At 61.3% G+C, this 23,811-nt stretch overlaps 7 protein-coding genes across 7 annotated transcripts; 3 read left to right on the plus strand and 4 right to left on the minus strand.

The window, feature by feature from the left end:
- Positions 1–1,087: 1,087 nt before the first annotated feature.
- PLICBS_002285 (uncharacterized protein) lies at positions 1,088–1,862 on the minus strand (the record flags this gene model as incomplete). The annotated part of the gene is made up of 4 exons (XM_065599991.1): positions 1,088–1,259; positions 1,340–1,464; positions 1,621–1,715; positions 1,808–1,862. The coding sequence occupies 4 exons, from the start codon at positions 1,860–1,862 to the stop codon at positions 1,088–1,090; spliced, it is 447 nt and encodes a 148-aa protein (XP_065456063.1).
- Positions 1,863–2,591: 729 nt separating this feature from the next.
- Positions 2,592–2,978, plus strand: PLICBS_002286 (uncharacterized protein; the record flags this gene model as incomplete). The annotated part of the gene is made up of 1 exon (XM_018321926.1): positions 2,592–2,978. The coding sequence occupies one exon, from the start codon at positions 2,592–2,594 to the stop codon at positions 2,976–2,978; it is 387 nt and encodes a 128-aa protein (XP_018179406.1).
- A 635-nt stretch (positions 2,979–3,613) lies between these two features.
- PLICBS_002287 (c-5 sterol desaturase) lies at positions 3,614–4,715 on the minus strand (the record flags this gene model as incomplete). Its single annotated transcript, XM_018321927.2, has 2 exons — positions 3,614–4,403; positions 4,462–4,715. The coding sequence occupies 2 exons, from the start codon at positions 4,713–4,715 to the stop codon at positions 3,614–3,616; spliced, it is 1,044 nt and encodes a 347-aa protein (XP_018179407.1).
- Positions 4,716–10,701: 5,986 nt separating this feature from the next.
- PLICBS_002288 (general transcription repressor) lies at positions 10,702–12,720 on the plus strand (the record flags this gene model as incomplete). The annotated part of the gene is made up of 4 exons (XM_018321928.2): positions 10,702–10,834; positions 10,908–10,989; positions 11,067–11,958; positions 12,028–12,720. 4 exons carry the CDS (start codon positions 10,702–10,704, stop codon positions 12,718–12,720), a joined length of 1,800 nt encoding a protein of 599 aa, XP_018179408.2.
- A 361-nt stretch (positions 12,721–13,081) lies between these two features.
- On the minus strand, positions 13,082–13,348 carry PLICBS_002289 (uncharacterized protein; the record flags this gene model as incomplete). Its single annotated transcript, XM_018321929.2, has 1 exon — positions 13,082–13,348. The coding sequence occupies one exon, from the start codon at positions 13,346–13,348 to the stop codon at positions 13,082–13,084; it is 267 nt and encodes an 88-aa protein (XP_018179409.2).
- Positions 13,349–15,575: 2,227 nt separating this feature from the next.
- On the plus strand, positions 15,576–17,760 carry PLICBS_002290 (uncharacterized protein; the record flags this gene model as incomplete). Its single annotated transcript, XM_018321930.2, has 4 exons — positions 15,576–16,722; positions 16,845–17,005; positions 17,069–17,134; positions 17,188–17,760. 4 exons carry the CDS (start codon positions 15,576–15,578, stop codon positions 17,758–17,760), a joined length of 1,947 nt encoding a protein of 648 aa, XP_018179410.2.
- A 752-nt stretch (positions 17,761–18,512) lies between these two features.
- Positions 18,513–20,360, minus strand: PLICBS_002291 (uncharacterized protein; the record flags this gene model as incomplete). The annotated part of the gene is made up of 1 exon (XM_018321931.2): positions 18,513–20,360. The coding sequence occupies one exon, from the start codon at positions 20,358–20,360 to the stop codon at positions 18,513–18,515; it is 1,848 nt and encodes a 615-aa protein (XP_018179411.1).
- Between the last annotated feature and the right edge of the window lie 3,451 nt (positions 20,361–23,811).

The following is a 23,811-nucleotide window of genomic DNA, read 5'->3' on the forward strand; positions in this document are numbered from 1 at the left end:
GCCCGCCAGGAACCTGGAACCTAATCTTGAGAGGGCCCAGCAGCGCGACGACAATGCCCTCAACAGGCCAGGCCAGGCCAGGTCCGGTCCCGCCGTGGATCCGGGTAGCGTTCCCCCAACGTCCTGGACTGCCCGTCCTGTCCCACCAAGTCGGTCATCATGTCAAGCTGCCCGGTACTAATACCCAGTGGTCCAAATGCTCCCCGTGCCGCCGCCGCCGCCGCCCGTGCCCCGTCCTCTCCCGACCACAACATCCATCCGGCTTGTGACGATGACGAGCTGCCCCTCCACCCGAGGCTCCGACGTCGAGCAAGTCCCGCCGGGTCGTCACGGGCTGGGCATTGCCGACGAAAGTTTGTGTCCTCGACTTGTCCCGATGCACATTGTCCGAGTACAGTACGGATGTACTTTGAGGCAGACAGACCCATAGGTATTCTTCCGTAGCCCTCGCGTGGTCCGACCCACGGACTGTCATTACTCGTGGATTCGACGACGCAGTCCTTCCTCAAGGCGAGACAAACGACTCACGCAGCCACGCAACCAGCGCAGCAATAATGCTTGCATGGGCAGACAAGCATCTCGGCCTGTAGGCGAATGCGTGCAACCAGTTGAGTGTCGTCCTGCGTCGGCTGTCGCCGCCATGCATCGCTGCACCTCCGATCCACCGTTCCTCGCGGCGCGCCGCTCCGGGTTCCGAAATCATCCGCGGCACACAGCTCGCTCGCATCTGTCCAACACCTCTTCAGGCGTCGTCACTGACATATGGTACCTGGCGTAACACTTGGCACTCTGACCGACTACTTTACGCAATGGCCGTTGACGTCACGGCGCTTCAGGGTCGCGAGTCGTTACGAGACATCCTTTCCATTCCTACGCCTCACAGGGCGCGCGGCCGTGGTTCTCGAAATATGCTTTTTTCTTTTGAGATCAAATGCCAACTCCAGCCATGACCCAGAGACCTGTTGATTGATGCTCCTCACCGTCACCTAGACATGTGTTTGCATCCTTACCCGGTGCAACTACACCCGCTCCCCCTGACATCACACATCACACAGCCCTTCCCTCTCCTCCATCCAACTGTCTGCATTTAGGACGACTCGGCGGCCTTCTTGGCCTTGTTGCCGCGCAGCTTGGGCTCGGCCTCAGGCTTGACGGGCAGCTGGGTGCGGCGGATGGCGGAAACGCGCTCGACGGCGGCGGAGCGCAGGTCACCTCGGTAGCCGGACTTGGCGGCCTGGTTGGCAACGGCCTTGTAGCTCCTGGGTTGACGTGGCAAGTCAGTATCCGGTCGCCTGAACCTCCTATCGGGAGGTTGGGTCAAGGCAACACTTCTACTCACGTGCGGTTGGACTTGTTGCCGCCGTAGGTGGTCTTGGTGAAAGCCTGGGCGGGCTTGGTGGCAGCAGAGGTCTTCTTGCTGATCACGGTGACACCACCCTTCTCGTTGGGGACAACGCCGATAGCCTGGATGGTTCGAAATTTAGTTCTCTCGCCTCATTGTGGTGATGTCGTCGCGGTCGGGATCGGTTATACCTTGTCGTTGACGAAACCCGCATGCTGCAAACCCCAAAAGTCAGCCGTCCGCCATAGACCGCATCTTCGCCTCCATGATCCGCATACCTTGCGAGAGTTCTTGTTCGTCAGGTTCAGGGGGTCCCTGGAGAACTGAACGCCGCCGTTGCGGTTGCTCTTGACGAGGAAGGAGTTGTTGTTGCCTATCACATAGTCCCAGTTTCAGCAATTGCCGTTCGTCGCCTCCCAGTGGCTTTTCAGGGTCGCGCCGGGTGGGCGTTCGGGTCCGACTCACGGACAATCTCCCAGATGAGGTCCGAGGAAACGTTGGGGAGCGCGGGGGAGGACATTGTGACTGATTTCGGTGGTTTGCGACGCCGTAAAACAGGTGCTTCTCAAGCTTCGAGGTCCGTCCGAGAGAGTCCTTCGAGGGCCGCGAAATTGACCTGGGAATCGCAAAGTGTGGGCTCGCTTAGCTGCCGCGATGCGGTTAGTGTGGCACCGTGGGCTTCGGGTAGTGCCTATTGGCGTTAATTGAATGCGGCGAGGAAGACTGGCCTGACGGGGGGTGGTGAGGCCAGCTGTGGCTGAGCGCCCGTGAGGTACCCAGGTACCCGGGCTCTCGCAGGCCGCCCGGTGGCTTCACTGGGCCCACGTTGGCTGCTAACAGCGGCGGGCGGGCGCAGTGCTGTGCCACTCTCTCTCACACGTAAGTGCGCCAGCCGCACGTCAGCTCCTGTCGAACGAACGAACGGGCTCCGAGACGCACCCGCGACCCTTCTCCCCCCTTGACGATCTGCAACGCTCCCAAAGTTGCCCATCAACACGATTCGGCTTTCTCCCTCGTGCGGCTCCTTTGTGCCTGCCATGAACGGGTCGCTCGACGCTCGCCACGTCTGAAGCAACCGGACCTGCGCGCGCTCTAGTTGGCGGCCTCGTCTAAGCCTCCCCGAGCCACCCGGTCGAAAAAGCGTCGTCCCATCCCGACTCGACTTGCCTCCTCGCCGCCGACCGCACTCCTTGTCGCACTCCCAACAACAGCTGACCGGGCCTCCTAGCCCCGTTGTTGTCCTTCCACCATGGCGTACATCCTCTTCAGTCTCTCTTTGTTCTTCATCGTCACGGCGACGGCTCTCTTCTTCACCCGCGCGTACTGGCGCCATCACATCCCCGAAATCCGCCTGCCCGGCGCAGGATACATATACTCGCGGCTGCCCAGCAGCTTCGCCGGCGACATCGAGGCCGGCCTCTCCAGCAGCAACTTTGACCTGGTCGGCAATGTGGAGGCGGGCGACAGTCGTGCCGGCTTGGACGACGCGAGCAAGGCCGAGGTCCTCAAGATCATGAAGAAGAGGCGCATGACATTTGACCAGGCGCGCAAGGCTTACATGGAGAGCCGCTTCAAGCAAAACGGCATCGGCCCTGATGGGCGCCCGCGGGATCCCAAGTTTGTCAGCTTCTCCTGATCGCGGCTCAGGTTGCTGCCGGTCGCCTTGCGCCACCGGCCTACTGCGGAACACCTTATTACACCGTCGCATTACCGCCAGCTCTCGCGCAACCTAATGGCCCGATGTCGATTCGGTTTACACTCTCTTTGGCGAAGGCGCGCGTAGCCCGTCGTCTACTTTCCTTGCTTCTGTTCTAGCCTTGCTAGCTCTTGTGGCAGCCGATGTATTTTCCCTACGTGTCTACCAGATCATTTTGTATTTGTCTCATGGAGCGTTGCGCTTTGTGACGAGAACGGAGTTCAGGAATGCGTATTAGTATTAAGAGCCGACAAAGAGCGATGTCAGCATCTCTGTTCAAACCGGCTATGAAATATACAAGTCATCTCAGTGTTTCCATAACTCATGCCAACGCCGCGACCCTCTGGCCCTGAAGTACTGACACCACGGTCAGCCTTCCTCCGGGGATCTGATAATGCTATCTATGTACATGAAAGCTTGCTGTGTCTTTTTTTTTTTGCTGTCGTCTTAAAACTTGCCTGGCGGATATGCCGGGTGTCCCGGTATCAGCTGACGATCAGAGTGGCATCTTGCGGGCGCGATAATGAGATCCAACATGAGCCCCAGTAGAAAGCGTCCGGTGTCGGGACAGGAGACTACTTCATCTTCTTGGCGGCCAGGTCAGGGCCGTAGGTGCGCTCGTCATCGCCCTCAATCTCCTTGACAAACTCGTCGACAGTGGCAGACTCCTTCTTCCATTGCTTCTCAGACATCTTCTTCTCCTTCTCGAACATCCAGGCCTCGGGCATTCTGTAGGTGCCGCCCAGGCGGTCAAAGGCTGTGAAGAATTGGCCGTAGTTGACCTCGAAGCGGGAGTGATGCAGCGAGTGGCAGGCAGCACCGTTGACGACGGGGTTGTTGGTGAGGTACTCGCCGTCGTGGATGAGGATGGACCAGAAGTTGACAAAGACAAAGAGGAAGACGTACGCCACCTTCTGGAGCGGGAAGATGAAGGGGAAAATGTGGTAGGGAAGCGACTGGGCGAAGCCGTCCAGGGGGTGGAAGGCATGGCTGGCGTAGGGCGTGGGCATGATCCACTTGTGATGCGGCTTGTGAAGGTGCTTGTAGATGAGCGGGTGGTGCAGGTAGCGGTGAATCCAGTAGATGCAGAAGTCGGTAAAGAGAAGGAAGAGCGGGAACTGGAGGATGTTGTACCACATGCCGGGCCCCTCGTCGGTGGTGTCATAGAGCTTGCCGTAGCCGCGGACTTCGAGGAGGAAAAGGGGTGCGGTGCAGACGGCCATGAAGGGCATCGACTTGTTGGCCTGCTTGATCTCGAGCCAGATCTGGTTCTTGATGAACTTGGGATGGTGGATGGTGCGCTTGTCGAAGATGAGGAAGTATGACAGAGTGGCGAAGATGAAGTAGACGATGATGCCAAAGATCCTGGAGGGAGAAGGTCAGACACGGGCAGGAGCCGTTGCAAGGCTGTGCGACAACGTACCAGGTGATCCAGAAGAGGGTTATGAGCTGGCGCAACGGACTGTCGCGAGGCATCGAGGTGTTGTAGGCGGCCTGGGATGGCTGGACCTGGATGAACTTGGTGGCAGGCTTGTAGGTCCAGGTCGAGAAGGTCTGCGCCGAGCCATTGGCGGCGGTGGCGTGGGGGAAGTCATACGGGGCCGGACGCGCAGGGGCGAAGTACGCGTAGGCGTAGTCGGCGATGAAGGTATCGGTGAGCTCGAGCACGATATCCATGGCGGGCGGCGCGGCAAGCGGTCGGCCACGAGGTGCTCTGGGGCAGGAGAGGGAACGGCGGCTCAACCAAGGGGGCGGCGGTTGGCTGGTGTCGCGGCGCAGGCGACGTCGAAGTGAATCTTGGGTAGGGGGTGCTTCGGGATCGCGTCACCCTGTTTCGTTCGGACACGGGCAGCGCGAGGTCGCACAACGCAGCAGTCTTGCTGTAAGACGGAACGACGACGACGGGCAGCGACTCGACGACTTTTAATCACCGGGCAGGCTCGAGGACAGTGGGACCGGCATGCATTTAAAGTAAAATCGGCGCGCCCTCGGATTTTAGGTGTTAGAGGCGAACTTGGCTGGGGGACCACCAGACGCAGAGAAGAAAAAAAATGGAGCGGTCGCAGTTTTGGTCTGGCGCGGCGACGACGACTCCTTTCAGGGGTACTGCGCTGGACCGGACGGTTGGCGGGCTCCGCTGCGCTGCCTACTGGGCGACGGGATCGCGGGCGACCAGAAGAGAGCGAGCTTGGATGAGAGTATCGGAATGCTTCCAGAAGCTCCTGATGGACGATGCAAGCACGGGCGAACGTGCGGCGAGCCACAGGGGCGGCGCGCCGTTTTATAGAAGTTGGCATCTGTTGCATTTGCCTGCCCGCGCCGGATGCCCATTGCCCTCGCCCAGCCCAGGTGGTTCCCCCCTCCCGCTTCGCGACGAGAACGCCTGCACCGCAATGGAAACAGTCCGGGCGCCCGCGACGTGAAACCCGAGTACGAGGTCGCACGCGCCGCTACCACACGCGACCTTGCCACGCCGCGCGGGTGGCACGGCGGGCCATGTATCCGCGATACAGCCGGCGCCGCCAGCTCCAACGAAGCGCCAGCCCCGCCCGGTTTAGTGGCCCAAGGGTGTCGGTCCCCGGCGCTCCCGCTGGCCTGAGAGGGAGGGATCAGTGGGATGGGTTTGGATGGCGCACGCAGAGAAGGCGCCGCGCGCCCCTCCCACCCGCCGGCCGGACGGCGTTCCGTGTGTGCAGAATGGCATGATTGCCGCTGGGAGGCATCCGTGGATGATTCGACGATGCGTCCACTGCGGATTGCCGCTTCTCGGGCTCATCCGCTGATGCCGCCGCCCGCTGGCTCGTCGGCGCATCGCACGTACCCGCGCGTTGCGACGAGCCTCCTTTTTTTTTTGGGAGGGGGGCCCCGTGTGGTTTGTTTCCAGTCCTCCCAACGTGCCTTCTTATATGCGCAGGTCCCAGACCTGGCTTGGGCCGGTTGCAGCGTCATGTTGCAGGCCGCCCCGAGCCCCGACCGGCTCCGAGCTGGTCTGCAGCTGGCCATTGGGCTGCGCGGACTTGCGTCGCGGTGGGCTGATTGATAACTAAACCGGGGCTCGTCAGGGGCTCCAGCGACTGCCGTGCCGGAGTGGTGCAAGAGCAGGCACGTCAGGACGGCGCTGCATGCCCAGAGGCTGCATTCCGAGGCAGACCAGCGTCCACCCGTTTCAAAGAGCCCTCCCTCCCTGCCTTGTGGCGGCTGAAAGGATATGTGTCGGAAACAACTGGAGACGCGTCTTGACCGACACCTCAGGTTCCTCAGTCGCTCCCGTCGCTGCACGTCCTTGTACGATGAACCTGGTAACGGCGTAATTGACTGCATCTAGTCTCGTCGTTCCTTCCCGAGTCCTTTCTCGTACGAACAAACCTAAGGTACCTACTATGGGTACCTTACGGTAAGTACCTCTAACAAGGACAACTACCTTACCTTCCATACTAACCTAAGGTAGGTACACACCAGGCCTCTTGTTCTCGCCTCAATGAAAGGGTCCTCAGCCAGTACTAGGTAGATGCTTCTTTCAGCCAATTCATTCTGGCCCGGGACGGCCATCTCGCCCTCGCACGTCTCGTGCCCTAAGGTATCGCACCTCCTCTCGTTACTTGATGGTCATCCCCGGCCGTCCCCTACGTACTCGACCAGACCAGCGGGCGCTTGGTGAACGTCATTTTGCGGCTCTTCGCACGGCTCTTCACCCGCCTGCCCGCGGCGATCCCTGACAAGAAGCACACACGCCACAGTGGTTCCCGCGTGCCCGGGGTTTGCATCATGGTCGAAACAACCAGCAATCTCGCCCCAACGCCATGACGGCAAAGCCAGTCGGCTCCGGCAACACCCCGTCACCCGTGCGAGGGTACCGCGAGAGGCGACGCATACGACAAAGGACGGCTCCACATGGCCATGAGGCGTACAGCGCGTCTGCATCCTGTACCACGCGACCTGTCGACACGGCCACGGTTGATGCCGCCCATGACCAAGGGGACATGCTCCTGTCGCCCTTGTCGCCCTTGTCCGACCAAGCGTCTACGGCTCGTCACAAGCCCGTCGTCGCGATGGCACACCATGGCGCGGCGCACCAGTCCAGGGACACGCCTGGCCGTGCATGGGTGGCGGGGGGGGCGGACCCGGACTACGCAAAGTCGTGGCCGCGTCTCATCTCGTCGCCAAGTCCATCGTGACAAGAGCCGTCCGCGGGCACCGGTCTACAACTCATGGTCGGCCAGGCCCAAGTGCCGAGTGGCAGGCGGGAGACGCGGCTCGTTGGGAGAAACGCCAGCCCTATGAAACGACGTTTACAACGTACTTGACTTTATCCGCTGCGTTTGCCGACTCGAGGTTTCCCCAATGCCAAGTCGGCGCGCAACTCCTATATTCCTGCTTCGTCGCTGGAGCCTCTTTCGGCCAGCCAAGCGGGAGGATGTGGGGGTACACGGCACCTGCGCCGCACCCACAACTCAACCGCCAGGATATGGTTGTGGTGATAATCACTGACGGCGTACTCGTACACGGTCCAGGCGAAGCACAACTTGGTCGTACGCCCAAGGCAAATGAGCTGTGCTACAGGCACGAGCGCTACCGGTGCCTTCGACAGTTCCGAGCGGGTTACCAAGTAGAACAGGTGAAGAAACGCGGCGACACTGCGCATTACTTAGTAACGTCCAATGCAAGCGCAATTCGCACAGGCGGCTTGTTCTGCGCGCCAACCACGGCCGGCCGGGCTGCCGCCGAGAGCCCGTCCATGAAACGTGTCTCGCATGCCATGAGACTGAAGGCGGGCCTGAGTCAGCAATCAAGCGAGACTTGGAATTGACCAACGACCTGATGCAGTTCATCCGCCGCCCTTGTCCAAACGCACACGGCGAGACCGCGTCGCAGGGTCATGCCGGTAATCGACCACGATGCGATGCGACACCATGCGATGCGACGCCATGCCATACTGCTCTTCGCACACACACACAGACATGCCCGGAATACAACTCACGAGTGGCGTGTGGGCTGCCGTCGGTCGAGCGGTCGCCCAGAGGCGGCCAACTGCACCGGGCGAGCAACAAAGCAACGACTTGCATGAGGTCGAGTGCCTGCCTCGCAAGTGACTACTTGGGTCGCACAGCGTCCATGGTGGCGAATATCAAGCCGGTCGACTGTCGTGGGTGAGGCTCGCATGCTCGCTCTCCTCTGGTGCACCCCAGTCGTTGGTCGGCCGGGTCCGTGCTCCTGGTCAACAACAATGTTGGTCCCCAAGCCGTCTGATCTTGTCATCGGCCACCAGGTCCAACGCCGTTTGCTGTGCCCGAATCCCCGGGCGAGTTGGCATAGGCGTAATATTACCGGGCACGACCGACCAACGAACCCCGCTGTCCAAGGCACGGGTATCGTCCGAGGTGAGAATGCACGACGTACCTACATACTCGTAGTACGGAGTGTACAGAGTACGCAGCAGGGCCTATGGGTACCTACCTACCTACCTAGGTAGGCAGGTATCCAGTAGGTAACGTATTGTGTATGTAGGTACAAGTATCTTGCCCTGGGTGGGCATGGCTCCAAAAACTGTACTTCGTACATGAATAGAGGAGAAGGAAACAGACATCTTCTGGATCGGTTGACGCCATTCATTCCCAGACAGGTGTTTGGCTGGCCGAATGTGCACAACGCCACGCTTGAACGACGGCTGCGTTGCCACGCCACGGGCGGTGCCTGGGAAGCCATCACCATTGACTTTGCTCCGGCGTCTTTGCGCTTGGCCGACTGGGACCTAGCTGCCGTTGTCTTAGAAATGTCACCATGTCATCATCACCTTGGGCTGCCAAGGACGGCAAGAGATGGCTCTCGCGGTACATGATAGTTGGCAAGCTACTAGGTAATCCGCATATCAGTTGACGATGTGGCGGAGGTCCGCCGCCAGTGCGCCTGTCACGCTGTCGAAGAGAGAGAGTCTGTGGTGATGCGGCTCCCGGTCCGTGTCTTGCCTGTCCGGCGCAAACCTGAAAGCAGCAACCAGCAGCCACCAAGGCAGCTCGTCTCCATGTCTCTCCCCGGCTGTTGGCACTGGCACAGAGCAGCTGCACCACCGTCCGACCGCGCTAAGCATGGACCATGGCCCGCCACCTCCCCTGCGCCCAGCGCTGGCTGTCCCACCCCCCGCCACGCCCCCTGCCCGGGCCCCGAGGCTGGGCTGGGCGAGACATGAGGTGAATCCGGCAACACACACGCCCCCCCCCCCCCCCCCTTTCAGCCTCTGCGCCGGCGCAACCATCGGGGCTGCTGCCAACCATCCAAGCCAGCGACGCTAGCCCCCGCCCCCTGCTGCATGCTGCCACGGCGCCCCTGCACCCTCCCGGGCTGGGAGGAGGAGGAGGCTTGGAAGGATGGGGTGCTCAAGTTGGGTGCCATGGGTGATGCATGCGTGTCCTCGTACCCCCTGGGCCAAAGGTGAAGGAACCTTTTACCTTTTTGCTGGTCTCGGGGCGGCCACACCACGGATCACAGACCCGGCCTTGTCCTGGCCTGGCATCGGCGGGCGGGTGTGTGTACGTGGTGTGGACGGGGCCGCCCCCCCCCCCCCCCCCCCCCCCCCCCCCAAGCCCTGGTTGCCCGTTGCAGCTCTCACCTCACCTCAGGCAGTCGAGGCAGGGGAGCACCTTCACGCCGGTGCATGAGGTGCTGCTGTGCACACCACAGTCGCTTCACACATGCGCGCGCACGCCCGCCCGCCCGCTCGCACGCCTGGCAGCAGGAGCAACAGCAGCAGCACACCTTGAGCAGTGCCCGCGTCGTGCAGCGCAACTTAACGCAACCTGGAACGCACTGAGGGCGGGTGCACCGCATCATCATAAGGTACTACCTTGGGCCATTACCCAAGGTAAGGTAGGTACCCTGCCCAGCCGCGTCCTCACCACCTGCACCACCACCACCCGACCACCCCCCAGCGCCTCCAGGTGCGCACTGCGCCAGCGCCAGCAGCCGAATGCAAGCCTCCATCCACTCCACTGCAGGCGCTTCCACGGCAGCGGGGACCCACCTCACTATCCCATCATCCCCAGCGGGTGCCTTGCCATCCACCATCCTCCATCGTTCCTTTCCCTTCTTCACCTTTTTTTCTCCCCTTTCCCACCAACTCCACCGCCAGCCTCAAAGCGCTCACCCACCACCGCCGTCGCGAGCCCGCGTCCTCAATTCCTCACCTTTCTCTACCTCGCCATTCTTCCACACCCCGCTCGCATTCCCCGCGACCGCAACCCCGGCGGCAATTTCGCCCGTCGACGCCGATAGTTACCGTCTAGACTTGGTCCAGGGTTCGCGCACAACCGCTCCGCTTCTCGCTTTCCGCGCCGCGACCTGTCATCGACCCATCGTCGTGCACGCCGACCCGTGCCCCAGCCCAGCTTCTTCGAGGGCGTCCCAGCCACCATCACCGTACGCGATTCCTTTGCGGCCTGACGCGAGAGCCGAACCTTAGCCTGCCGGATCACCGCCGCTGTTTTCGCCGTCGTCGTTGCCAGCAATCAATAGCGCCTTGCCCAGCCTCGCCGCACCGTCCTCGACTGCGACGAGCCGCCAACGCCAATCCGCTCCCTCGCGGCCAGGGCCTACTTTGCGCGCAAGCCAGCCGCCAGCCGCCCCAACGCTCGTCAACAGTCTCCTGCTGCTCGCCCTGCAGTGAACAGCCATGTCCATGTATTCCCACCGCGGCATGGGGGCCGTGCCCCCCAGCAATTCCGCTCGCCTCAACGAGCTCCTCGATCAGATCAGGGCCGAGTTTGATACCCAGCTGCGCCAGACGGAGAACTTTGAGCATCAGAGTAGGTCCCTGCCACGCCTGGGCTGCAGCCGTGCAAACCCTTGTGAACGTCCCGCTGATGCTTGTCCACCCAGTTTCTGCACAAGTGAGCGAGATGCAGCTCGTCAGAGAAAAGGTTTACGCCATGGAGCAGACCCACATGACTTTGAAGCAAAAGTACGTTTGTCGCGCGAGCTTACTTTGGTTGGGCAAATGGCGTCGTGCAGGCTACTCACATGGCATTCGCTTCACAGATACGAGGAGGAGATCAGCATGCTTCGACACCAACTGGAGGCCGCGCGTAAGGGCGCTCCTCCTACCGCTATCCCCGGGCCTCCCCAGCATGCCGGCCCCTCGCAGCAGCCTCCTTCGATTGCCCCCGGCAATGGCTTGTTCAGCGGCATCATGGCCGGTGGCAATCAGGCTGGGCTTGCTCCTCCCCAGCAGCACCCTCCGCCCCAGGAGCAGCAGGTAGGACCTCAGCACCAGATGGCTCAGGGCCCGCCTGGGCTCCCCGTCCCACCACCGCATCCTAATGCCCAGCAGCCTCCCTACCAGCAGGGCTACCCGCAGGGTCCCGTCTCCAACGGCATGGGACCTCAGCCGCCCCAGAGCACCGCATCTCCAGGACCCGGCAGGCGAGGCGTCGGCCGGCCCCCCAACGCCGTCGGCCCCGCGACGCCCCAGATCAACACTCCCGTGCCCTACCCGGGAAACGCTCAGTCCCCCCAAGTCAGCCACCCGACCCCCGACCACGCGCGCATGGGCGGCCCGCGGCAACCGCCGGTCGGCAACGCGCTCGGTGATCTCGAGGTTGATGCGGTTGCGCCCCACAACAAGAAGACGGGCAGCGACTGGTACGCCATCTTCAACCCCCAGGTCCAGCGCGTCTTGGACGTGGACCTGGTCCACTCCCTCACTCATGAGAGCGTCGTGTGCTGCGTGAGGTTCAGCCACGACGGCAAGTACGTTGCCACCGGTTGCAACCGATCCGCTCAGATTTTCGACGTCCAGACTGGCGAGAAGGTCTGCGTTCTTGAGGACCACAACGCGCAGGACATGCAGGCCGATCTCTATATCAGGAGCGTCTGCTTCAGCCCGGACGGACGTTATCTCGCTACTGGCGCGGAGGACAAGCTGATTCGAGTAAGACGGAACCTTCCGGACAACCCTCTACCCTTTTTGGGAAATGCTAACCCTGACTCTCGCTTGTAGGTCTGGGACATTGCCTCCAGAACCATTCGCAACCACTTTGCGGGCCACGAACAGGATATCTACTCGCTCGACTTTGCTCGCGACGGCCGCACCATTGCTTCCGGCAGTGGCGACAGAACGGTGCGACTCTGGGACATCGAGCAGGGCAGCAACACGCTGACCCTGACCATCGAGGACGGCGTCACGACGGTGGCCATCTCGCCCGATACCCAATACGTTGCCGCCGGCTCTCTGGACAAGAGCGTTCGCGTGTGGGACATCCACTCGGGATTCCTGGTGGAGCGCCTCGAGGGTCCTGACGGCCACAAGGATTCTGTCTACTCGGTGGCCTTCTCGCCCAACGGCAAGGACCTTGTCAGCGGCAGTCTGGACCGAACAATCAAGATGTGGGAGCTCAGCTCTCCGCGCGGCGTCGGCAACGCAGGCCCCAAGGGCGGAAAGTGCGTCAAGACGTTCGAGGGCCACCGCGACTTTGTCTTGTCGGTTGCGCTCACGCCGGACGCCAACTGGGTGCTGTCGGGCTCCAAGGACCGCGGCGTCCAGTTCTGGGACCCGCGCACTGGAACGACGCAGCTGATGCTCCAGGGCCACAAGAACTCGGTCATCTCGGTGGCGCCCAGCCCTCAGGGCGGCTACTTCGCCACGGGCTCTGGCGACATGAAGGCTCGCATCTGGTCTTACCGCCCGTTCTAGGTGCATGAAGGTTTGCGTCTACGGTGCTAGATACCGTTATTGTGGCCCATCGGGGGAGGCGCACGGGGAGACGAAGATGTCACGTTTGCCGTGAAGCCAGGTTTGGCTCTTGTGGGATACTAGTTTGAACGGGCCGTGCCTGCGGGAGGTCAGGAAGGAAAACACATCAGGCGCATGGACTATGGAGAGACGAGCCAAACACTGTTTGTACGGGTACGAGTGGGCTGGCGTGAGTACACCGCCGAATCGTCTGCTTTCTTCGCTTTGGTTTGTCTGGTTTCTTGTCTGTAATGAGTATCTGACAACTTTCCCAAAAATTTAATAATTTGACGAGATGGGTCTTTTGCTTGTGTCTCGCGTGTCAGGCCAGTGAGCCAAAGAGGTTGGCAAAGGCGTCGCCCCCGTCCTTGCTCTTCTTCTTGTTCTTCTTGTTGCTCTGGCGTTGTTTTCCCGCGGTGTCGCTGCCCGCGGCTTCGGATTTGACGTCCCGCGAACGCTTCTTGGTGTGGTCAGAGGGCGCGCTCTCTTCAGCGCGCTTCTCGCGCTTAACAGGGCGCGGGACATCTTGACGGGATACGGCGACGCCAAGGTCTGGCGGCGGTGCTTCCGTTTCCGTCTCGGCAGGCATTGGGCGTGCGGTTGTCACATTGGCACGGGACGATTGGACTGCCGGCGGCGGCAGTGTCTTTGCATCATCGGATGGCGCGAGGGTGGCTAAGACGGTGTCGACGCGGCCGAGAACGGCGAGGAGGAGCAGCCCGAGGGGAGCATGTTGGTTGTCCGCAGCCAGCTGGGAGAACGAACTGCACAGGGTCAAGGCACTGGCGCATCAGTGACCGGGGATCATATACTGAGCGCATTGGCAGCGGTGGACAGGAAAGGGGGAGAACGAACATATATGCGCGGGGGACGACATGAGTCCTCATCCAGCCGGCCCGGAGGCGGACGGCCTGCCAGCGCGACAACGAAGACGTCGTCTGACGGCCCCCGGCGGGGGCGGCCCGGGCACTGGAGAGCAGAGCATCGCGCAGGGACTGGAGGCGACGGCGGAGGATGCGAAACGAGGACCACCAGTGCGTCGCGCGGTGCTGGTTGTGGTGGCGGTGGTTGAAGGCGTCGAGGATGTGGAGGGTCTCGGTGATGGAGGTGTTGGCGGCGCGGGTATCCGCGGGTGATGATGGGAGGAGGAGGGCCGCTGTGGCACCGGGGCCCGGGGCCTTTGCTGTTGCTGCTGATGGTGGTGGTGGTGGTGATGGTGGTGGTCTCGGCGCGGCGGTGGCGGTGGTGGTAGGCATCATGTCTTGTGCTCTTGCTGCGCGAGCGGGCGGGCTCGCAGCGGCATGGCGAAGAGGAACCACTGCCGCGCGGCGGACGATGGGAACGTGTAGGTGACTTGTCTGTGCTGTGTTGGCGACAGGGAGTGAGCGGAAGTTGGGTGAGGCGTCTGGAGGGCCTAGATGTTCTAGAAAAACGGGCAAAGAAAAATCCACCTCAGCCTCGTTGTTTTAGGGAGGGGTCCACTGGTGCCACCATCCACCCGATTAACAGCGGCAGCATCCATGGATGGATGGCAGCTGGAGCTCGCGGCAGGCCAGCAGGCGGGACAGTCCAGTGCAGCGGGTAGGTAGCCTGGCAAGCCTGGAGCGAGCGGGTGGGGGGGGACGCAGGGCCAAAGGCCAGTGGACCGGACCGCCTGTGCGCGAGGAGCCACAGAGGAGAGACCGCCTGCCCGCGCATAGGTACCTAACCTGTGGCCGCCACCACCAACCAACACCGACACCGACGCCGACGCCGACGCCGACGCCAAACACCAAGCAGCCTCGCCCCCCATCCATCCATCCATCCATCCATCCATCCCGTTGCTCGCCCCCCAACCTTGTCGTCCATGACCCCACCGGCGGGGTTCCCTGGGGACCCGTCGCTAGCAGCAGCATCAGCAGGGCAATCATGGCCCGTTGCGGAGAAGGCTAGCGGGCTTGTTGATGTCAATGGCCAGGGAAACCTGGCAGCTGGGCCTCTTCTCGCGGCGCCTCGTCTCGGCTCGCGATAAGACCAGGGAGCGTCACGGCTTCGACTGTGGCGGCGGCGAAGGCGGCGGCGGCAACAGCACGGGCTTGTTGTTTCCTTTCGCTTTTCTCCCAACCACCCCACGACAACTTCGTCTGTTCTGTCAAGCACGTGCTCACTCACTTGGATGTGCTCTCGTCCGGTCGCCCAGAGTCGCATCGTCTGCCCCGACTCGCGGCCTGTCCCGTATCAGTCAGTGATATCGACATCGCCTCCCCCCTCACGTGCGGGCCTGAGCTATCGTCGCGCACGCCGAGCGCCCTCCCGCTCCCGTCTTCTCCCCTGCTCCCAAATCCGCCGACTACCATTCATTGCCCGCCCAGTCGCAGACGTACGCGAACGCGCACAAGAGGCAATTGCAAAAAGAACCAACCAAGGACAGAGAAAGCCGGCCCGTGCTCAACGGCGTTTGCTGTGACCGTGTTTCCTCCCAGCTAGCTTTGCGACGGCAGCCAAGGCACAGGATCTGGTTCGGTGACGCGGCAGCTGCTGCTTCTGCTTGTGCGCTGCTTGCAGATGGCGCCCTCGTCGCAGAATCCGACGTCGTGGGACGAGTACGACGGCCGGCCGTCCCCGTCGGGCAGCCTGACGTCAAGCGTGCTTGCCGACGAGCAGGCCTTGCTCGACGACGACGAGGATGGGGACGACGGGGCCCATGGGGACGGCAGCAGGCTGATTCTGGGCCAGGAACGTAGGAGGCACGTCTTTCGTCTCGTCGTCTTCGGCACTGGGACGTTTGGCTAATCGAGTCTCCTCATAGATCGTCCGTCACCAACCGCCTGGCCGCCATGGCCGACTTCGGCGGCGCAAACAGCTTCAGGAGCTTCGCCCGAAGCTGGCAGCGCGCCGCCAACTTCCACGAGGTGATCCCCCGCCGCCCGAGCCTCGTCATGGCCGGCGACGGCGACGACGACCACGGCGAGGCCATCCACTACGGGAGGAGCGTCGTGAGCGACGTCGCCGCCACGCCGCACACGAGCCTGCTCGGCCAGCATCTGGGCGCCTCGCCGCCGCAGCAACCGGGCTCTGCTGGTGCTGGCGGCGCTTCAGACGGGCCCAGTGGCGGCGGGTACGGGTACGGTTCGTCGGCAGTCAGCGGCGACTTTCGCGACCGCGAGGGCAAGGCCCTGGACGCCGAAATGGCATCGGGCGCGCTGCCCGCCGGCTCGCCGTCGAGTCGGTCCAGCATCTTCGCCGTGCCGCCTCACCTGGCGACGCCGTCCGTCATCGGCAGCTACGGCTCCTTCCGCAGCTCGCACTACGGCACGACGCGCACGGCGCGGTCGCGGTCGTCGTTCAGCCACGGCAGCGGGTGGCGGATCCTCGGCGTCGAGGGGGACGGCGACGTCGCTGCCGGCCTCGGTGGTGTCGGCCCCGGCGTCGAAGACGAGGACGCGGCCCTGGCCCTGGCCCTGGGCGAGGATCAGCCCATCCTCGTCAAGGAGGTCAAGCAGGGCGACAAGATACTCCTGACGGTCGAGGGCCAGAGCACGCTGCCCCAGTCCGTCTTCAACTCCATCAACGCCATCATCGGCGTCGGCCTGCTGAGCCTGCCCCTGGCCTTCAAGATGAGCGGCTGGATCATCGGCCTGGTCCTCCTGACCCTCACGGCCGCCGTCACCGCCCACACGGCCAAGCTCCTCGGCCGCTGCATGCAGTTCGATGCCAGCCTCATCACCTACTCGGACCTCGCCTACGTGGCCTTTGGTGCCAGGGCCCGCGTCGTCGTCTCGGCCCTCTTCACCCTTGAGCTCGTGGCCGCTTGCGTCGCCCTCGTCATCCTCTTCGCCGACTCGCTGCACCTCCTCCTGCCCGGCGTCGCCACCGTCAACACCTGGAAGGCCGTCTGCGCCGCTCTGATCCTCGTCCTCAACGCCATGCCGCTGCGCTGGCTTAGCTACACGAGTGTCGTGGGCATCTTTTCCACCTTTTGCAGTATGTCCAGTTCCGCCGTCCTTGACCAGACGTGTCTTCTTGCCCGTCGTCGTCGTCGTCGTCGTTGTCGTCGTCACAGCTTTGCTACTTGCTACTTGCTGACCCCCGCGCCCACCGTCTAGTCGTCTGCATCGTCATCATCGACGGCCTCGTCAAAGAGCACGGCCCCGGCTCGCTGTGGGAGCCCGCTGCGACCTACCTGCTCCCTTCAAACTGGCTGTCGCTGCCACTTGCGTACGGCCTGATGGCCAGCCCGTGGGGTGCTCACTCCGTGTTCCCTTCGGTACGTGCCCACGTGGCCCATCCAGACCGCCATGGCTCTTTGGCTCACTTCAGCTCGTTGCAGATCTACCGCGACATGCGGCACCCTCACAAGTGGAACAAGGGCGTCAATGCCACCTTCTCCTTCTCAGTAAGCTGCCCGCCGCAGGAGTGCGCAGCCGACCAACTGACACGCTGCCGCAGTACGTCCTCGACACCTGTCTGGCCATCATCGGCATCCTCATGTTCGGCGACGGCATTAAGGATGCCATTACGTCCAATATCCTCAAGACGGCGGGCTATCCAGAGGCCCTCACCATCCTCATGTGCATCTTCATCGCCATCATCCCGCTGACCAAGATCCCCCTCAACGCCCGCCCACTCATCACCACGGCCGACGTCATATGCGGCCTGCACGCCACCCACCATCATCACCATCATCACCACCACCACCATCACGCCCAGTCCGCCGCAGCCCGCCGATCGCATCTCGTCACCACCTCCCTTCGCGCCCTCGTCCGCGTCACCGTCGTCCTCGTCCTGCTCGTCATCTCCATCCTCTTCCCGGCCTTCGACTCGGTCTGCGCCTTCCTCGGCGCCGCCCTCTGCTCCCTCATCTCCGTCATCCTCCCCATCTCCTTCTACCTCAAGCTCTTCTGGCACGACATACCCCTACGCGAGCGCCTCGCCTCCTGGGTCCTCCTCGCCCTCTTCTCCGTCATGGGCCTGGTCGGCACGGTCTGGACCTTTCTCCCCAAGCACCTCGTCGGCGCCTAGGTTTGCGTGCTTGGACCTTGTTGCCCCGGCCCGGTGGCATTTGGGCAGGTGCGCCGTTTGTGGTTCCACGCCCGTTTGCGCTGCGTGTTTCATATACTCGTCATCTTCGGTCAATTTTTGAATAGATACCGCATAGAAGTGCCGGCCTTGTTGGGGAGGGCAGTTTGCCTAGCTCTCTTCCCCGTGTGTCCATAGGGGTATAAACCATGACTTTGTCCAGTCGTTCGTGCCTAAGTGAGCGAGCGGGTAATCAATGCGCCGATTGTTTGCGATGCTCCCAGGTCCCCCCTAAAGACAGCATGGGGTCAAGCTCGCCTGCTACCCAAGACCTCGTCGGCATCGTTTCGGACGATGCTCGAGATTCTACAACCCATGAATATCTGCATCTACTGCCGATCCAAATGACTTGCGATAAATTCAATTCTGTAACTTAGTGTGCACATCACGCGTCCTGAGCAAAAGGACACTTCCATTGTTGAGTGGGTAACTTCTGGTATTGTGTGAACTATCTCTGACAATATCTAATACGCAGAAAGCGAGTTGAGGCTCAAATCCATGCCCGATGCACAACAGCGACTAAAACACAGCGACCTAGCCAAGATAGTTCAGCTTGGCTTCATCTGGCGGCACCATCGAAGTGATGCCCCAAATGATCATGCTGACCAGTTTCGCTGGTAGTCCTATCGCTGCCCATCGAGCCCCGAACAACGGCCTCAACCACGATTGGAAAGGTGTACGAGAGACTCAACTCTCTACCACCCACCAACCCACTCAATGTCCCCGAGATCGGATCGCCGGTCTCGGCGCCAGTTCCAATCTCTCCCCTTGTTCCATGGGCATTCCTTGACACGTTCTCTGCCCCAAGATTTGTTTGTGTTGTTGATGTTGTGATAAGAATGATCCAAAACGCCCGCTTCATAAGACTTATATCCAAAACCAATTTGACGGCCAGACTTCAAAACCGGCGACTTCTCCGGATGGGTCTTGAAGCTCTGGCCCCTGCGACGCTCGCCGAGCGCTGCCCACTTGTCGAAGTTGAATCGCTTCGACGGTGGCGAGTAACGTGGAGTGGGAGGGGAGGCTTTCTTGACGGCTTCTGAGTCGTGGAAGAAGAAACCATCTGCGACAAGGTCATCGTCGACATCGCCTTTGATAGTGTGAGGTGTGGCATCGCCCTCTCGCTTGTCTTCTTCCTTCTTCTCAGTACCGCCGCTCTCGTGACTCCAAGTTCTTCCGTTCAGTGCCTGGCGAGCCTGCATCTCCCGTTCGTGTTCCTCCTCTTCATCTTCCTCCCACATGTCACTCCAACTCTTCGACACAGCATCCTTGCGACGACCGAACACCGTCGACATGGACAAAGTGATTGGTTTCGCCACGCTGATGGGAAGTGATCCAGCTGTGGGCGAGACTTTTGGGAACCGGGAAGAATTTCCAATGGCAAGGGAATTGAGTGAGAGACCAAGCTGAGAGTCAAGCATGGACGAGGACGGAGTCTGAATGCTAGCCGAGCACCAGTCCGCAGTTTCTCCAGACTTTGAAAAAAGGTCCTCGGTGTAGCTTTCGTCGTCGGGGATGGCGCTGAGTTGACGGGCCTGATGAGGGCTGGCGTGCAGAGCCTTGGCCCAAGGGAAAGCTCCAGAGTCGACATGAGGGCTCTGGATGGATGGCGTGCGGAGGGGCTCACGGTTGGCAGACGCCACCGTAGCCTTCTCGGCGCCGCAGAAGTCATCAAGCGATTCGTCCTCGGTCGTGAAACTGACAACACGCACAAGCGCGTCTCGTGCGCCGACCAGGGATCGCCTCTTGGGATCCAGATTCATGCATTGGACGATGACCTCGTAGGTATCCTGGGACATGTCCGGGAAGACGTCGAACAGACTCTGCTTATCGCGGGAGAAATCAAGAAACAGAGGGTCGGCCTCGGTGGGAGTGGTGAACGGGTTCCTTGAAAACAGAATGTTGAGCAGGCAGATCCCAATGGCCCAAATGTCAGCCGCTGCGGGCGAGTAGCCAGCGCCGGCGGAGTCGAATTGCTCAGGGGCCATGTAGCGATCGCTGCCAACAGTCATCTCATAGGACCACTTGTCAGTCGTGGCCAGGCCGAAGTCGCCCAGTTTCATAGCGCCGTCTTGCGTGAGGAAGATGTTCTCCGGCTTGATGTCGCGATGGTAGACACCCTTCGAATGAATGTAGTCAACCGCGTCGACTAGTTCGAGCATGAATTGGCGGACGTGCTCGGTCTGAAGAGGTCCATGGCCGTTCCGAATAGCCTCATACAAGTCGCCCTGCGAGCAGAACTCCATGACCAAATAGACATGGGCTTCTGTCTCGAAAGAATGGATGAGATTCACAATGTTGGGGTGACTGCCGAGGCTGCTGTGAAGGGCGTATTCTTCCGACTTGTCATCGACGGCGAAGTCGAGACCGGCTTCACCAGGCGCCGACTTCTTGGTGAGGCACTTGATGGCCACAGGCTGGTTCGTCAAGAGATCCTGCGCCATGAAGACCATACCGAAAGAGCCATGGTTGAGAGGCGAAATGGTTTGGAATCGGCCATCCAGGAGGACGCCGCCAACGAACTTTTCTCGCAGGCATTCCATGACGAACAAGGGGTGAAAGAAAAGAAATTCGTAGGTGAAGATGGAAAACAAGAGGTAGTCGTACAAGACTCGAGAAGTTGATCGATTAGGCCGAGCCGCGAAAAGTACAACCGTCGAGATCAAAGAGGCGGTGCAACTTTTGAAGTCGTGTGTACAGCAGGGCTTAACCCAAAACGAGCAGAACTGAGCAACTCAGGGAGCTGTTGCTAGGGCGTGAGAGCAGATCGTTGAAATGTACAGAAGCTCTGACAGGTCGAGGCAGTGAGGCATCCGACGACACAAAGAGCAGTGACGATAGCGAAATCAACAGCTCATTTGATGATTGAATGCTGAGTAGAGCGAACAAAGGAAATTGCAATGGTAACGAAACGTCGTGGCGGGGAAGCGCTGGGAGCCAGAGGGCTCGAAAGGCGAATAGACAAGGAGGAAATCGTTATGATGACATGGAGATCGTTGTTGGTTGTTGACCGAGAGAGAGAGGAGAACGTCAGGTGGTGGCGTTGAGGAACGGCTTGGGACGGAGCCGTTGGGATCGAACAGGGCGTTCTGATGTAGCGTCGGAGGTAGCGGCGTCGCAGGGATCCACAGGGGAGCAAAGGCACTGGCGGCCCGTCGTACTCGAGAGGCCGACGGAGCAGAGCTAGGCTCACCCTGGGTCAAGGAAGATTCGACCAGAGCAGAGCGGCGGCGGGGACGATCAGAGTACACAAGTAGCTGCTGTCAACAATGTCGCGCGGGGGGGAACCCCAACGACCCAGTGAAGAGCGACTGATGTAGAATCCGACGCCTTCGAGGCTTGCGCTGATCACGGCCTCCAAGGAGCAATTACAGCGTGATGTTATCTTCTAGTTGCCGGAGTCCAAGCGTTGATGGTCGTTCCGCAGAGGCGTTGACGTGAACTGAGGGCGTGCGTGCGTGCGTGCGTGCGTACTTGCTTGCTTGCTTGCGCGTGTGACTGTAGACTCGATCGGAAGGCAGGCGAGGTCGCGAATGGATCAAAGGGTGAGACAGTGATGGCGGCGATGAAGGATCCTTCTTTCTCTCGATGAGACTCGACTGGTACGGAGTAAGTCGGCGAGTGAGTCGGGGCTTTGAAGCTTGCGAGGGGTCGGTGGTATCGTCGTCGTGAGCGTTGCAACGGCCGAGGTGAGTACGGAGTATGACTCGGATCGGTCAACGGCCGGTGGCGGAGACGACGAGAGGGAGCAGCAAGCTCGAGAAGAAAGAAGGCCTTGCCTCAAGGGGGATGGAAGACGGATACGGACGTAGGAGAAGGGGGTCGGAAGGAGAGGAAGGGGATGACGGTAAGGAGATGGTAGGTAATAAAGGGCAGGAAGGAGGAACAGGAGAGAGGTGGGTGGGAGACGGTAAGGAAGGTTGAGGAAGGGAATGGCGGTGATGAGAAGCGGATGGGATGGGATGGAACGGGGGAAGAAGCGGGAACCGGGGGGCCTGGAGGGGGGCGGCTGTGAGTGCGTGTGTCACTGGGTGGGCAGCATGGCAGGTAGACAGAACGGTCGAGCGCCCGGGGCAGACAGCGCGAGAGAGCCCATGTATCTCGTACCCCGTACGTACCGTGCCAACGGCCTCGAGGCGAGGGCGTGCGACAGGCACTGTGCGATGGCAGGCGACTGGCTGGCTGCCCACTGCCACAGTGGGCAGTTGATTCGTCATCGCCGTGCCAGGCAAGGTCGAGAACGGAGGAAGAGGACAGTGTATGGAGTGTGGGCCTTGCCAGGGGCCTCGACTGGAGGACGACTTGGTTGGGGACGCACGGATGCCGATAGCAGGCTACCTGATCTGCAGTCGTAGCGACCGCCAGTGGGGAAGTCCTCTGCAAACGGGCTGATGACGAGATGCAACGGCCGATCCCACTGTGCGCAGCCATTCGCTTTCCGTGGGAATGCACACAGTACCGTTTGCAGCCAAGGCAGGCTGTGCGGCCAATGATGCCACGTACACTGGGTGGCGTCTCCACAGGCGACGAAATGACGAGCGGCCAGCGTGACCCAACAGTGCGGAGCGAGGTCCACGGACGTTATTAGCACTGCCTGGGTGTCTGCCCGCTCCGGCACGAGCGCCGCGGCGCAGCACTGTGCGCAAAGGACAGCACTGGCTGCCAGCGGAAGACGTGTCTGGCTGCCAACGGGCACTCCGACACCGCTCCTCGATAGACTCACAGGCGAAGCCAGTAGCGCCAGGTCGCCAGTACGCCGGCGCGCGGTACTTGTCAACTCCAGTATTCCGGGAAAGGTACCTCAGCCCCGGGTATCTCGCGCCGCGGCCACCAAACCCACTCACCCACCTCCAGCGTTGTCTGGGCCCGCCATCCTCCCGAAAGGCCCCTACGAGGGCGAGGACCTCGCGAGGAGCGTGGCACCACTGCCCGGACTTGCGCGAGGGCGGGCGCGAGGATGCGAGACTGCCCGCTCGCTCGGTCGCTCACGCGGGCCAGCAACCCCCGGAAGCCCGAGACTGTGTGGAGATGGGGTAGCCCCAGGTATCCCGTGCTCCGTCCGAGTATTGTCTTGAGCACGACCGTACGTACTGTGAAACTCGTATCTCGACTTCGATGGGCGTGATTGCGTGGCGGTTAAGGGTCCATTTTCAATGGGTACGTGCCTGCCTGGCTGCTAACGGATGGCACGCAACCGCTTCTTTGGCTTTCCATTCTGTTGGGGAGGTGCGTCGTGCCCGTCACGGGGCGCTTATTGTCCCGGCTCCTGCGCTGCGCGCATGTATGCTGCCCTGCGGGCGGTGGTGCTCGCGGCTGCGTCGGCGGCTGCACACGGACAGGCGGCGGAACACGACAGAAAGAGAGGGAGGGACTCAGCAGAGGCCCGGAGGCTCGTCCATCTTTGGCACTGTCCTGCATGCTCGTCAAGCCTGTCTCTGTCTCAGCGTGGGAGCTCGACAGGGGCCGCGATTGGGTTTGATGGAACGCACTCCTGTGCTACTGCATGCCGAATGTTTGGGGTGCCACCAGCAAGACCAGCTCGAACCCTCAGCAGGGACGGTGTGGTGGACAGGGTGTGCCCATGATTGCTATCTGACAGTACCAAGTTGGCAGGCACTACGTGGCCGAGGCAAGGGGTCCCTTCTGCTACCGCTGACGTCGCTCACCAGTCACCTCCCCGGTGTGGCACAGTGACTTCACGGCCGCGGCACCGTGCATCGAGTTTCATGTTGGCGTTGGCGTCAACAGCGGTAAACATTGCACGTTCATCCCCCTACAACGCTGGCGGCACGAGGTATCAGGCGATTGATGCCCATGCACAAAGGATACCGGTGCTTGTGGGTGACGACGGCGGCGGCGGCGGCAAACGAATTGATTGAGACGGAGATGATGCCTCCTCTCGAGCAGGGCTCGGTAGCCTGCCGTCACGGTGGGGAGCCCCGTGCTTTCCTTCACGTCCGTCGATTGCTCCCTGCGCCAGTGACAGATTCATAC

The sequence above is a fragment of the Purpureocillium lilacinum genome (assembly GCF_023168085.1).
Source record: "Purpureocillium lilacinum CBS 284.36 DNA, scaffold_2, whole genome shotgun sequence".
Classification (NCBI taxonomy): domain Eukaryota; kingdom Fungi; phylum Ascomycota; class Sordariomycetes; order Hypocreales; family Ophiocordycipitaceae; genus Purpureocillium; species Purpureocillium lilacinum.